The 14,131-nt window shown below is 44.2% G+C and overlaps 1 protein-coding gene across 6 annotated transcripts in view; it reads right to left on the minus strand.

The window, feature by feature from the left end:
• Positions 1-14,131, minus strand: part of SACS (sacsin molecular chaperone) — an 83,102-nt gene that overhangs the window by 39,758 nt on the left and 29,213 nt on the right. For 4 of the 6 annotated variants that reach the window (XM_023621385.2, XM_070240132.1, XM_070240135.1 and 1 more), the window contains 2 exons: positions 7,146-7,296; positions 767-854 (listed from right to left, as the gene is read on the minus strand). In XM_023621385.2, the coding sequence (XP_023477153.2) occupies positions 767-854; positions 7,146-7,296 (239 nt within the window). Of the gene's footprint in view, positions 1-766; positions 855-7,145; positions 7,297-7,534; positions 7,749-14,131 lie in introns of those variants that run through there. The other 2 variants (XM_023621386.2, XM_070240134.1) reach the window with 2 other exon arrangements.

Genomic DNA, 14,131 nt, shown 5'->3' on the forward strand with positions numbered 1-14,131 from the left:
CCTCAAGCAAAAAAAGAGGAAGATTGGCAACAGATGTTAGCTCAGGGCTAATCTTCCTTACAAAAAAATAAGTTCAAAAGTATACTAAATGTCACAAACGATTATTAATTCAAGAATAAAGAAAACAGTAGGGGTGTTGTTGCTATTCTCCAAGCAAATGAAACAAATGGCACTATTTTGCAGGTGCTTTGACGCTAACTAATAAGCCAAAGCCAGTGGTGCCTAATAAGACAGTCTCAATATTCTCAAACTCAACTGACAGAAAAGACTCAAATCCACAGAGGGATTGTTCTGAAATTCGGCACAGCCATTGTCTCCACGGCCGTCCAGTTCAAATATCCTTAAACCCTTCCTAAACTAGAGACTCTTAGAAACGACTGACCAGGTTGCCTTCAGACCCGTGACGGGAAAGTGCAGGGAGAACGGAGAGAAGGGAAGTAATCTCTCAGACAAACAGAATAAAAAAAAATCTGTATATAAGTCAAAAAGAAATCTGTGTTTAAAAGAACAAAATTATCACTATAAATTTATTTGCATCATTTGGGTACAACCATCCACCAAAACCAAGCCACAGGGGACCCTGTCCAACAGACTGTTATAGCCCATGCATTCCTACAAGTCAGTGGCTCCACTCGCCTTGTCTTCCCCGGCCCTGACAGCCCCTCACGACATCCCAATCGTATACACTTTCAATTCACTTTTAAACCAAACATAATTTTTTTGCAACTAAAAATGGCATATACTCCCGGTCAAGTCAATGTTATACCTCCCCCTTTTAAGCCTTTTGATTGAAGGTTTACAAAAAGATGACGATCTTTGGAAGTCAGGTTTCCAATCCGGATCCAGTCAGATAACTGCAGAAAAAAGGAAGAAAACATATGAAAAGCAATACAGTGCCTAATAGTGGAAATTCAAAACTTTACCTCAATTTTATTTTTCACTTAAGAAATAATGCCTGTTAACTGTTCTTATCTGGAAATAAGTTGCTCTGGAGAAGTGAATATTTCCAAGAACAAAAATTTAGTCGAAAACTTTATTTAAAAATTTAAAGGATTTTCCCCTGAATAATTACAAATAGATAAAAACACACACATTTCCACCTTAAAATAACTTCAACTTTTTATGATGAATCAGGATTATCAACATAAACAAAATCATCCTTTTGATCAGCATTTCCAAAGTGTAATGCTCAGAACAGAGCTCCAGGGGATGTCAACAGACATTAGGGGACAAAAAACAGATGTTTCAAATTAGTCGGAATAATTTGGCTTTTCGGGCAAATTAATACATACGGTAACTTGCTTAGAAAGAAAGAAACTTTCTTAGAAAGCAGTATTTGACAAATTTTAGCAGCAAATTTTATTTCCATTTGTTTTCAAAAAGCATCTTATAGGGTACTGTTCCTAGAAATACACTTTGGAAAACACCCAATGTTTTCCAACGCTGCTCCCACAAAGGTGTGATGGGAAGGAGGTGCGAAGGAGGACTCCAGCCTCTGAAGCAGCTGTGGTCCACCGTTTCCCCGACAAACACCTGCGCACTCATTTTCTTGCGGTGATTGTTCTGTTTCTCAAAAACGCAGGGTCCAATACAATGTAATCACAACCCACAAAAGCACTGTATTGGAGTGCCTTTTTAAAAATAAGGCAAATAAATAAATAAACAACAACAAAAAATAAGGCAAATAATTCAAAGCCAGATCAACCTTCTCCCCAAAGGTTTACTCCTAGGAGTTACTACGGAGTGATTTCTTACAGGTCAACAGTCTGCAAAAAATTACCAAAATCTCACACCTTTGTAACTTACTCCCGGGACGGGGTGTGAAGGACATCATTTACCATACCAAAAATCCAGTATTTCCAGGGCCAGTCTGGTGGCATAGCAGTTAAGTTTGCACACTCTGCTTTGGTGGCCCAGGGTTCATGGGTTTGGATCCTGGGCGCAGACCTATGCACCGCTTATCAAGCCATGCTGTGGCGGCATCCCACATGTAAAAGAGAGGAAGACTGGCATGGTATTAGCTCAGGGCCAATCTTCCTCAGCAAAAAGAGGAGGATTGGTGGCAGATATAAGCTCAGGGTTAATCTTCTTCAAAGAAAAAAAAATTCAGTATTTCCAACTGTCTACCACCCATCTCACAGTGATAACCCCCAAGGTTCCCAAAGCTCAACCTGTCAAAAGGTGACCTCACCAGCTTCCCTTCTGACACTTCTCTCTCACCCTTTACTCTGTATCTCCCTTCACAGGGCAACTTCTACCTGGTCACTTTAATGGCAAAGCTCGGGGAAAAGTTCTCTCGTTCTCCAAATCACATGTCCAATTAATCTCTAGGTCCAAGCATATCCATTCTCAATTTCTCTCATATCTAACGTGCTGTTTTCCACTTCCAATCGTTCAGACTCTCAACATCTCTTGGATTTTTATAACAATCTCCCATCTGATCTCCTTACTTTCTGTATATGATCTGCATTCTAGTCCCCACTTCTAAAACAAAGTCTGAACACATTGTTACAGTTCCCAGTTTACAAAGCACTTTAAAGACATATTCCCACTGAATCTAAAAGCAAAGCCTGTAAAAACTCTTTGCACAGGAAATATTGATAAGAATAATCATAGCAGCACTGTTGTTAACAAGAGAAATTTAGAAACAACCCAAATTCTATGACATATTGATACAGTGGAATATTATACAACATGAAAAATGAATGGACTAAACTACACAAAAATTTGGGTGAACATTCGTAACATAATGTTGGGTGAAAAAAGCTAATTCCAGGTTACTACATACAGAATAAGAAGCTCCTTATAAAGTTCATAATCAACTAAAAGTAAACAGTATATTGTTTAGGTTATATATTTAGGTTATACACACATATATAAACATGCATAGGTATACATATATACACACACACTCTCACACTTAATGATAAAACTATTAAAACAACTACAAAAAAAAGGCACCAGAATAATAAACACGAAGGGGTTAGGGAAGAAAGACAGGCATACAGGCTGGGGAGGAGCAGCACAGAGGTAGATATAAAATATCAACAGTGTTCTAGTTCTCCCGTCAGATGACATCACCATGGTTGTTCATTCTATTGCTAATTAATTGACTGATTAATTAATTACTAAACGAGAGCCATGCATAAGCCAAGGATTACTAGTCCAATTCAGTACTGCTAAGGTACATTTAAAGGAAGAAAGGCAGAAAGCGGGAAGGAAGGCTATCTGTAAGGCAGGAAGAAGTTTCCTGGTCTTAAAGGGGACCTGAGAAGGAGGGAGAGCGGAGGAGACCCACGTGAGCATCCAGCTATGAGAGTCTGACAGTGAACTTCTGGTAGATGGTGATCCGTGGCCTGTTTACAGGGAAGTGACCCTCTAAGAAAAGTGCAGAGCACAGACCCCCTCAGCAGTGCTCTCTGCCTTCTCCTCCAGAGCTTGCCAAGATCTGGGGGTTTGGCTTGGGTCTTTCTCTTTCCTGGACCCTAAATCACTCCAACCAAGCATGTCTCTGTTCATCTCCAGAGACAATGAAATCTTAAAAGTTGCCCGCTTCAGTCTTTATATTTTGTTTTTAAAACAGAGTGATATTGGGGGCCAGCCCCGTGGCCAAGTGGTTAAGTTCGTGTGCTCCGCTGCAGGCGGCCCAGTGTTTCGTTGGTTCGAATCCTGGGCGTGGACATGACACTGCTCATCGAGCCACACTGAGGCAGCATCCCACATGCCACAACTAGAAGGACCCACAACTAAGAATATACAACTACGTACTGGGGGGCTTTGGGGAGAAAAAGGAAAAAATAAAATCTTTAAAAATAAAAAGTTAAGTTCACGCGCTCTGCTGTGGCGGCCCAGGGTTCGGATCCTGGGCGCGGACATGGCACCGCTCATCAGGCCACGTTGAGACGGCATCCCACAACCCACAACTAGAAGGACCTGCAACTAAGATATACAACTGTGTACGGGGGGGGTTGTGGAGATAAAGCAGGAAAAAAAAAAGAAAAGATTGGCAGCAGTTGTTAGCCCAGGTGCCAATCTTGAAAAAAAAATAAATAAAAAAAAATAAAAAAACACAGTGATATTATAAAATAGTTTGAACATGAGTCTCTGTCCATGCCAGCCTCAGCCTCCCTTGAAAACCTCAGAGATGCTCATTTTCTCTCACTATGAAACAATAACTCTCTAAATGCTTAAGCAAACAATGCAGTGTCAATCGCCATCTGGACTTCCCAACACATCTCCCTCTATTCAGCTGTCAAGGACACAAGGAGGCTCTCAAGATCCAAGAGTTCACAGGGAGGACATTCTCCCTCAATTAAAAGACAGGAAAGTAGCATTTCAAACCTCCTGGGTTGAGGCTCAAACGTGTTAGGAACAGAGCAACAAGGACCAGCAAAAAGACGCACAGCTGTAACGAACAGCATCAGTCTCTTCACGGGACAGGAGGGCAAGTGAAGAACTTACAAGGTCCACTTCCAGGCCAGAAAAAGCACAAGAGAGACACGGAGAAAGAGGACGGTAGGTGACCGAGAAAGACCGAGGACTAAGTAAGTGCCACAGCTAACCGCGTCCACTACCGACCTAACCAGGGAGCCACATGGAGTCGCCAACAGCTTTTGTTTCCCATTGACCCTGAAATATTTCGAATTCTCGCCATTAATTCAAATCTAAAAGGTTCTGAGCAGTCTCGAATTAAAAAGGAAAAGAAAAGCACCTGTGAAAGATGTACATATATGGTAACCCTTTCTGACAGTACGTCTTAGCTTGACTACACTCCCAGATCAGGAGAGGTCACACGACCTCATCTCCGACCCAGGACAGAAGTGCACCCTCTCCTGTTTCCTGGGTGAGCGCCATCCTCGACTTTCAAGTTCATCTTTAATGGTTTAAGCTTTTCTCCTCTGTTTTAAAGCACTTTACATTTAACTTTTATTTATTCCCACTGACACTCTGACAGACTCTATGGAGTGCCATAAAAAGTCCACAGACTTTGGAATCAGACAGACCTGGGTTCAGCTCCTGATTTGATACTTGATCTCTCTGAATCTTAGCTTTACTCTTCTGCAGAATGGACTAGTAATAACTACTCATGAGTAGTTTTGAGTAGTAAATGAGATGCTATATGCAAAGTACCTAGAACAATGTGTGGAACAGTTAGCTGCTCACTAGATGTTAATCATATTCCCAACGCATTTCACCAAAGGACAGAAGGAGAGGTGTGCTGAGCGAGTTACTTCCCAAAATTCTATCTCCAGCACTGACCTCTATCCCTTGAGCTTCAGTCCAGACCGGCAGCTGCCTGCTGAATATCACTCTCTAGTCTAGACTCTTACATAGCAGAGAGCTTAGAATTGGTTAGAATTCGTTTTATCCCATTCCTATGAGAAAGAGGAATGCAGATTCTCTAAAACGTCAATTAACCTGGCCTCTGTCACCTACTGGCAGTAGAAGAAGTCGGATCTAGGTCACTTACCCCTTCGTGCATTTTCCCAGATGCTGCTTTTATGTTCCACCACCAGCTGAACCATACATAAAAGCAAACTGATCACCGCCTTTCCTCCAAAATTAGCTGACCCTCTGTACTCGTTTATCTCTGCTAACTGAACCACTATCCTCCTGGTCTGACTCAAGGCTCATGAACATCCTTGGCAAGGCCTTCTGCCTTATTCTACATCCAACCACCCCCTACTGCCCCCCCACACACACACCCATTTGGTGCTAAACTGCCATAATTTTGTCTTCTACAAAATCTCTCACATATCTTTCCTTTCGGTTTCACCTCTACAGTTGTGGTCTAGAACCTCATTACCTCACGCCAGCACAAGTTTCCTAATGAGACCCCCACACGCGATCTGAAACATTCTATGCTCCACTGCCACGTTCACCATCCCATATCCACGTTTTGCATAGACACTTCCCAAAACACTTTTAATGGCAAGACTAAGCCATAGCTGAGCCTTTGGGTATGACGACATCCAGAGGACAAGATAACAAAGCAGAAGCAGAGGGGTAATCAAAGAAGTGAGTCTAGAACCAGGAAGAGCACACACAGAGTGGTTAAGAGATAGGGAAGCGCAGAAAAAGCGGTGAGAATGACAAGCTCCGCTCCTCAACTCTGTCCAGAGCCCTCAATCAAGCCACTGTCTGCATGCCACCAAGCACCGTGCGGAACCAGCAAGGAGGACTGATCCATGGAGAACAGAAGAACAGGTTAACCAGAAATCTGTGCCTAAGTGGGCAAGAGACCGGAGTGGACCCAGGGACACAGAAGGTCAAGATTATACTGAGGGATTAACAATCACAGGCATGGAGCACTTCACCAATGCCTGTACTGGGTAGTAGGGAGATCCAGTACTTGACATGGCATTCTGTGAGGCTCCAGCATTCCTTGCGTATCTGCTCAGCTCTGTTTTGCCTCCTTTAACTCCTGGAAATGATGTTCTTTTATCATATAAGAAGTGAAAATATTTATTAGGGTAAAAGAATAAGTTAATTTTCAGTAAAATGTCTCCATTTAACTCATCCTTTAAGAAAACTGTAGTTATCACTGATCTTAAAGGATTTTATATGACAAAATGAAATAGTCCTTTTTTTCCCTAGGTTTTTATCTCCTAAGTCATTCATTTGCACTTCAGACGTTTTAATATAAATTTACTCCTCAAAATAATAGCTTCTATATTAAATCCTTTCAGTCCTAAATTTCTGTAATTCAAAAATGGGGGGAACCTCTAAGACATAGAAGGTGAGGATATTTACCGGTATTCCAGTTAAATGTATAACACAACTAGAAAAATATGAGTAATGACTAAGTCACTCCAATGACAATGTCTCTAAAGAAGAAACATCAGAACCCTCTGGCGATAATAACCATCCAAAAAGTATCTTAATTTCAGGAAGCGAAGATTCACACAAAACAGGGGAGGAGGGGAAGGCAAATGTTGAAATAAGTCAACAAAAATAACAACTACCGATAGGAACACACCTGTGTCATTTTCTTTCTGTTATTTACAAAGCATTACTTCCAGGGTGACCACGAAACGAGCATTTGTCTTCCATGACACAAGGATAAAACCCGTCCGGTTTCACCATCAGCGAGCGCACCGACTCGCTAGAACCCACGTGCCACCGGGGAGCGGGGACGCGCCTACCTCCCTGTCGCCGAGCCACAGCCGCTGCTCCGACACCGGGAAGCCCGTCTCGGCGCAGATGCGCTCCTTGACGTCGCGCACGGTCCAGGACGCCGCCACAGCCACGGTCCTGCAGCCCGCGCAGCCGGGGAGCACGGTCACCCGGAGCCACCTGCGAAAAGCAAAGGGATGCTCAGCGGGCGGCGCGGGGCCCGGCCCGCCCAGCGCGCCCTCCTGCCCGGGGTCTCGGCTGCGGGCACCCTCGCGGCCCTCGGCCGGGCCCCGGCGGGGTTACCTCCGCCTCATCGGGGGTCCTCGCCGCGGCCCGCGCCCGCCCGAGCGCGCCCTCCCGCCCAGGGTCTCGGCTGCGGGCACCCTCGCGGCCCTCAGCCCGGCCCCGGCGGGGTTACCTCTCCCCCATCGCGGGGTCCTCGCCGCGGCCCGCGCCCGCCCCAGCGCGCCCGCGCCTGCTCACGGCCGGCCCCGGCGCCCCCAAAGGCCCGGCGCGGGCCCTGAGGGCGGGAACCTCATAGCGCAGGCCAGCGCCGCCCCGGCCCGGGTCAGCCGCCGCCCCGCGAGCAGCCGCCCGAGGCGAGGTGGAATCGCGAGCGGAAGCCGCGGCCGCGGGGAGGAGCAGGCGGCGGCGGCGCGCTCAGGCCGGCCCGGGTGCCTGCGGCGCCGCCCGCGGGCACGCGCCCGCCCGCCCGGACCGTTAGCGGAGCCCCGCCCCGCCCGCAGGACGCCCCGCCCACCGCGTCTGCAGCCGCGCCCGCGCCGGGACCGCCTCCAATACGGAGCCGGCGGGGCGCATCGCACGCTGGGGAAGCCGTGTGTGTTCCTCGGGGAGTTCTACGGTGCCCTGAAATGCAGAACTACACGTTTCTAGCGCCTATTCAACTCTATTGACTTTTCATCTCCAGCAGCATCTCCAAATAAGATTTATCGTGGCCTCCCAGGCACAAGCGGGGAACGTGGTGACTGCAGACACAGGTGTCTCCCATGGTTTGGTTTCCTGTTTCTTTTTCAGGCACAGAAGTAGGGTCAATGATTCAGTTTGCTGGAGGAAGGAGTGCCAGTAAGAAAGTAATAGATGAGAATACACATAAACATCTCCAATGACATGTTAAAATGTGTGTAACCAATTTGGCAATATTGTATTGTTGGTAGTCTGTTTTCCCATCACATCTGCAAGCTCCTAGAAATCAGGAACGTGCGTCTTAGAGTTGATGGAACTGCCCCAGAGTAACTTGTAATTTGAAAGTGTGTGTGGCTTGATGTATGTGGCTGAACGTCAGTCCTTTCCTCTGGCTTATTTCTCATAGGTATGAATGAGAGACACATTGCCAAAAAAAAGAAAAAGGCAACATCTATTAAGGTAATTCAAAGGCAACGTCAAGAACAGGTAAACTTGCGTGCTGCTTGTTTAAATACCCTGAATATAATTAAATTTTAGTGTTGACCCAAAAAATGGTATTAATTGCTGTTTTTCAATTACCACTTCTCCCCCTCTCCACAAAGAAATATTACTCAGAACTCATTATCAGTAATAAATATACAGAATAGCGTCACAGCTGTTCCATCCCTTCCTTCTAACCATATTTAAAAGGGAAAGCGCTGTTAAGTCATGCAAGTCTTTCCCTACTTGGAACAAGTAAGCACATTCAATCAATTGGAGGACAATATGCTAATTCAATATAAAGATAGCCAGAAAACCCTCCTATACGAATATTTATGTCTTCAATCAGAAAAGACTGTACAAGCAAATGCATTAGAATATCAACGAGTGGAAAGAATGAGCTCTCGCCCCTCTCCTATAGTGTCACAGCACACCTACCTCAGCACAAACCCTTCCCTAAGTCCACTGAGGACCCCCAGGTCTACCTGCTTTCCTTATGCTCTCTCTTAGGGAGCCAGGCAAACAGGATGCGGTGACAAAGCAAGGTAAGCGCAGAGCTGAAGACGCGAGACAAAGAAATGACCTAAGGGAAAGGACTTCACAAGAAGTGAAGCAGTTTGGCTGGGGAAGGAGGCTGATCGTAAGAAGCTTTGAACATCTGGAGTTCCGAGTATACTCAGGATATACTTTAAAGGGTTAGCAGGCATGGGAAATACAAATGTGGGACTCAGGAGAGATGTCTGAGCTAAGGATATAGATTTAGGAATCATTTGTTTAATCATTCAGATGATCTTTATTAAACCTCTTCTACATCCTAGATGGACAGATTTCTAAATGATAGGAATACAGTGATAATAAAACAAAGTCCCTATCTCATGCTTACATTCCAGGGAAGGAAGACAACAATAAACAAATAGACAAATAATATATAAAATCATCCTATCATGTCAGCCAGGCAGGGATAAGTACTATTTAAAGGTTGAGGGTGGGGGGGGAGCTGGAGCAGAGCAAGATAAGAGAGTAAAGGAACTAGGGTGGTACAGAACTCCTTTCTAAGAAGTGACCTTGGAGCAGAGGCCCAAATGAACACAGGAAGGTAAAGTTATCCAGAAAGAGCTCATGTGAGAAGAAAGGGGGCAGAGCAACTGGTGTCGTTCATCTTCCATCATCTTTAACCTGGATTTGGGATCATCGCCTCCTACTTGTTCTCTCGCCTCTAGTTCTTTCCTCTCAAGTCCATTCCCCAACTCACCACAAAAGCAGATGTGGAATTGGGATCTATCGTGTTTAATGATGGCTTCCCAAGGCCTGGAAGAGATCCTAACACAGAACAGGTGCTCAATAAATATGAGGAAAGGAAGTAGGGATGGAACGACGGAGGGATAGAAAGATGGGAGGGAGGGAAGCAGGGAGGGAGAGAAGGGGGAGGGGCAGAGGGAGGAAGAGAAGGAGAAAACAAGGAATGAATAAAAATCTGGAAAATACAGAAAAGTAGAAAGAAGTTCAAACACTGTTCATAATTCTAACACCCCAATACAAACAATATTTTTATACTTTGCCATTAATTTAAAGGTTTTTAATATTTTGGCAATTATACTAAGGGGTACATGGTATTTTTCAATGTTTTATCACTGTATAATTCTCATTTCTAATAACTGCCTAATTTTCCATTGAGAAGAAATATCTTAGGCTTCTTAACCCTGCTGATACATGGGTATTTTAATTTTTGAAAAGTGCACAAACTTCATTAAATATCTTTGTTCATGAACTTTCACCACTATTTACGATGAGAAGGAAATTTCAAAAATGATGTATTCTAAGAAGTGTTCAGCTGAGCCTTAACTTATTTCGTAGGAGCACATTATCAAATGCAGAACAGCAAGAAGCCAAAACTTTAGTCCTTTCTTTGAGAGTGAGTCCAAACTCAGTAAGACACGAGGAGTCATGGGCCCTTTGAGCCTATTTCAGTTGTGGAGATGGGTAAATAAAATTGTTTTATTGCACAAGCTGGAGGCAGAGGGATAGATGCAGAAAACAATGTTATTCTTCCTCATGACCCCGTTTTAATTTGCCCTGGTGCGTGTTTCTTTCCCTTTCCCTGAGTGACACATTAAGCGTGGCATGGACTCTAGCTTCCCATCACTCCCAGATCACGAAACTCTTCCAGTCCCTAAAATGGACTCATTTGAGTAATTGAAAATCCCATCCAGGATAATGGTCACAAGTCCAGTCCACACCAACGTCCCTTCTGGAAAATGTTCCCAGTTATATAAAGACAAAGGTGTAGCAAACCTTTATGCCTTTGTTTAATGAGTCAGCACAAGGCTGTTGAGCTTGAAAACAGAAAGATGAGGCTATTGTGGGCACACCATTCAGTGATGTCCTAAAGAATGAGTAAAAACTAAGCCATATAGCGAGGGGAAGGGATCTCTCAAGGGAGAGGAAACAGGACCTGCAAAATCATGGAGTCAAAAAAGAGCACTAAAGCTGAGGAACGCCCAGCAGTTCCATAGGACAGGATCAGAGGGCAGAATTCATGAAAAGCATGGGAAATATGATCCTAGAAGAGTTTGCAGGAATACAGCCATGAAGTCTCCTTGATGCCACAGACAGAGTTACCTGGAGGGAATGGGGAGCCACTTTCAGATTTTAATCAGATTAGGTGATCATGATTACATTCTACAAAGATTCTTCAGGCAGCAGGACTGAGGATGACTTAGAAGGAGATAAGACTTAAAATAGGAACAAAAGCCAAGAAAAAAATGTATCCAGGAGATTAAGTAAAAAGCTTCAAGAATGGAATGAGCAGTGCCAACTACCACATAGGTAATGTGCCCATAGGACTTAACAACTAGGAGGCCATTGTTGACTTAATTCTGTGCTCCAGAACCTGCAAGAATTTCCCAAGGGCTGTCGGATCAAGTTCAAGTTATCCTGCATGGCATACACGGCCCAGCACAGTTTAGCCCCAGTCAACCTTCTCAGATTCTTCTGAGGCCATCCCACCCTCCATGATACAGTCAGAAATATTAAAGATTATGGAATACTTACTATGTGCAAGGCAGGTGCTAAAAGCCTTACATGATTTAGCTCATTTGAGCTTCGAAACAACCCGAAGAAGTATATAAAACCTCAATTTTCAGATAAGGAAAAGGAAACTGAACATCTTACTTGTAGTTCCACATCTATCAATGGGAAAGCCTGAATTTGAACCCAGGTAGTCCAATTCCAGAGCCCGAGTACCATTAAATATTAAACTACAATATTTACAACAATTCCAAAGTACCATCACTTCATATTGCCTAGCTATCCCCATGTACTCTACCTGCATTGTCCCCACTCACCTACAGTCCTCCCCCCATCACTCTCCATCTGATAATTCCCTAAGTCCTAGTCCAGGAATCACCACTTCTCCCAGCTTTCCTCAACTCTTTCAGGCTGCTTCTTTCTATATGACTTGTACACTGTGCATCCATATTGGTATTATAGCATGTATCACATTTTTATTAATTATAACCAATTTTTATTCATTCCAATGGGAGCACCACTGCATTCCTCTTTGTATCTTAAGGGCCTAGCACAGAGTAATATGCAATAAATGTTACTGATATGTCTGAGAGTTAAATGAGTGCCTGCTTATAGGTAGATATTAACTTACTCCTAACATCAGTCAACAAGGTTTTGTTTTGTTTTGGGTTTTGTTCAAAATGGTTTTGATGCAAGCAACTGATTACCTGACTAGCAGTGGCTAAAATGATAAGGGTTTGTTTTCCTCACACGTCAAGAAGTCTGGAGGAAGGCCATTCCTCAAAAATGTCAGGACCAGCATCCCAGTGATGTTTTGGGACTTTCTTTTCTTCCCATAAAATGGCTTATACAGCTCTAATATATCCATATTCAATGTAGGAGGAAGAGGAAAAGGAAGAGGATAGTTCCATCTGTTTGATCAGGAAAAGAATTTTCCCAGCAGACTTTGTTTCTCTCTCTTTGGCCAGAACTTTATCACATGGCCACCTGAGCTGCAAGGAAGGCAGGAAAAATGAATATTTAGCTTTTCAAGCCTCTGTAGTAGAAGGTCCCAGCAAGAGAGTAGGGACTTGTGAGTGACTGCTGGATCAGCCTACAACACTATCTACAATATTGCTCTAATCTACGTGGCAAAATTATTTTTAAATTGCAGAAATATGAGAAGACAATATAACTTTTGAAAGCCTGAGTAATAACATATCAAAGCACATTTTTTAAAAGGATGGGTAGAGGGGTAGGGAGTATTTTGTGCAAGTAATCTTTCTTTGCCTTGGGATGGGAATTTTGGCAGATCCTATGATTTTTCTGCTTACTCTTATCTAATGACAGTCTTGAGGTCATTTTAAATTACAAAACATAATTTCAATTCTATAATTGGAATAAGTCCAGCCAAAGTCATTAAATAAAATTTCAACCTTTGATGTTCATTCAAAGGTCAGCTTTCTCCTTGCCGCTGCCATCACCACCCCACACTAAGGCTGGAAGTCAGAAGCTGCCTGCCTTCTGGGAGGGTGGGGTGGGCAGTTTCTGCCCTCTCCCTATTCCCCTAAGTAGTAACTGAAATTTGACCTCGCACAGGCCAAAGCTGTGAAGACAAGAAAGGCAGGAGGATGGGCTGGTCCTACTTGGCTGGGTGGCTTGGAACCCTGGGGGTCTGGCACGTGATTAAGCTCGCTCTTTCTCTTGGACGGCTCTCTGGAAAGCACCTCTCTGCTAAGGTCCTCACCACCCAGGTAAATGCATTTCCATCCCAAGTGGTCACTCATGACTCCTTCCACAAGCTTGAGGAGTCCCCGTCACCTCCCACTTGTAGCTCCAGCCCCACCTCCCTTCAAGCAGACCCTATTGAAGAGGCCCCAATCCAACCCCAACCTGATGCTTTCCCACTTAGCTCAGGTGTGGTCTATGGAAAATTCTCTTTTATCCCTTACCCAACAAGCTCGGGAAGCGCAGGCCAATGCTAAGACAGCCACCTCCCCCCTGTTGCCTCGGAGTGCTTGAGCCCCATGCCTAAGTGGGTCTGGACCCCAGGATGTCTGTGAGCACATGTTTCAAGCTCTCATGTGGTTCACCAGGCTTGAAGCAAAGGAGTGAACTCCTCGAACCCTGTCCACTTGGCAACATCTCTCTCCAAAGAAATCTCTCCCAAACTTCTCTTCCCTCTCTGTACTCGGCCTCAGGGGTCTCACTCACCGAACTCGCTCTGAGGCCCTTTGCAACTGTGTATATGAGGGCAGATCTGTCCCCTAAATGCTTTGGTACACAATGTCACTGTCAAAACCGGGGTAGGAAGCACTTTATTTTAGCACTTTTCCACCTTAGATACACGTTAGCCATCAGAACAACTCAAGTTGTGTTCTCATAGAGCCCAATAGAAGAATACAAATGACATGTAAATCAACAAAAATATATGCGAGAGAGAGATAATATATTCATTAATTCAAAGTTCAGACACCACGGTATGCAGAATTATAGCCGTGAAACGGAACAACACTCAGCTCCCACGAGGCTCCCATTTTCATAATGGGGAGGCAGAAAATAAATGAATACACAGATATATAATATGCAAAGCGGAAATAAGTCC

The sequence above is a fragment of the Equus caballus genome, chromosome 17 (assembly GCF_041296265.1).
Source record: "Equus caballus isolate H_3958 breed thoroughbred chromosome 17, TB-T2T, whole genome shotgun sequence".
NCBI lineage: Eukaryota > Metazoa > Chordata > Mammalia > Perissodactyla > Equidae > Equus > Equus caballus.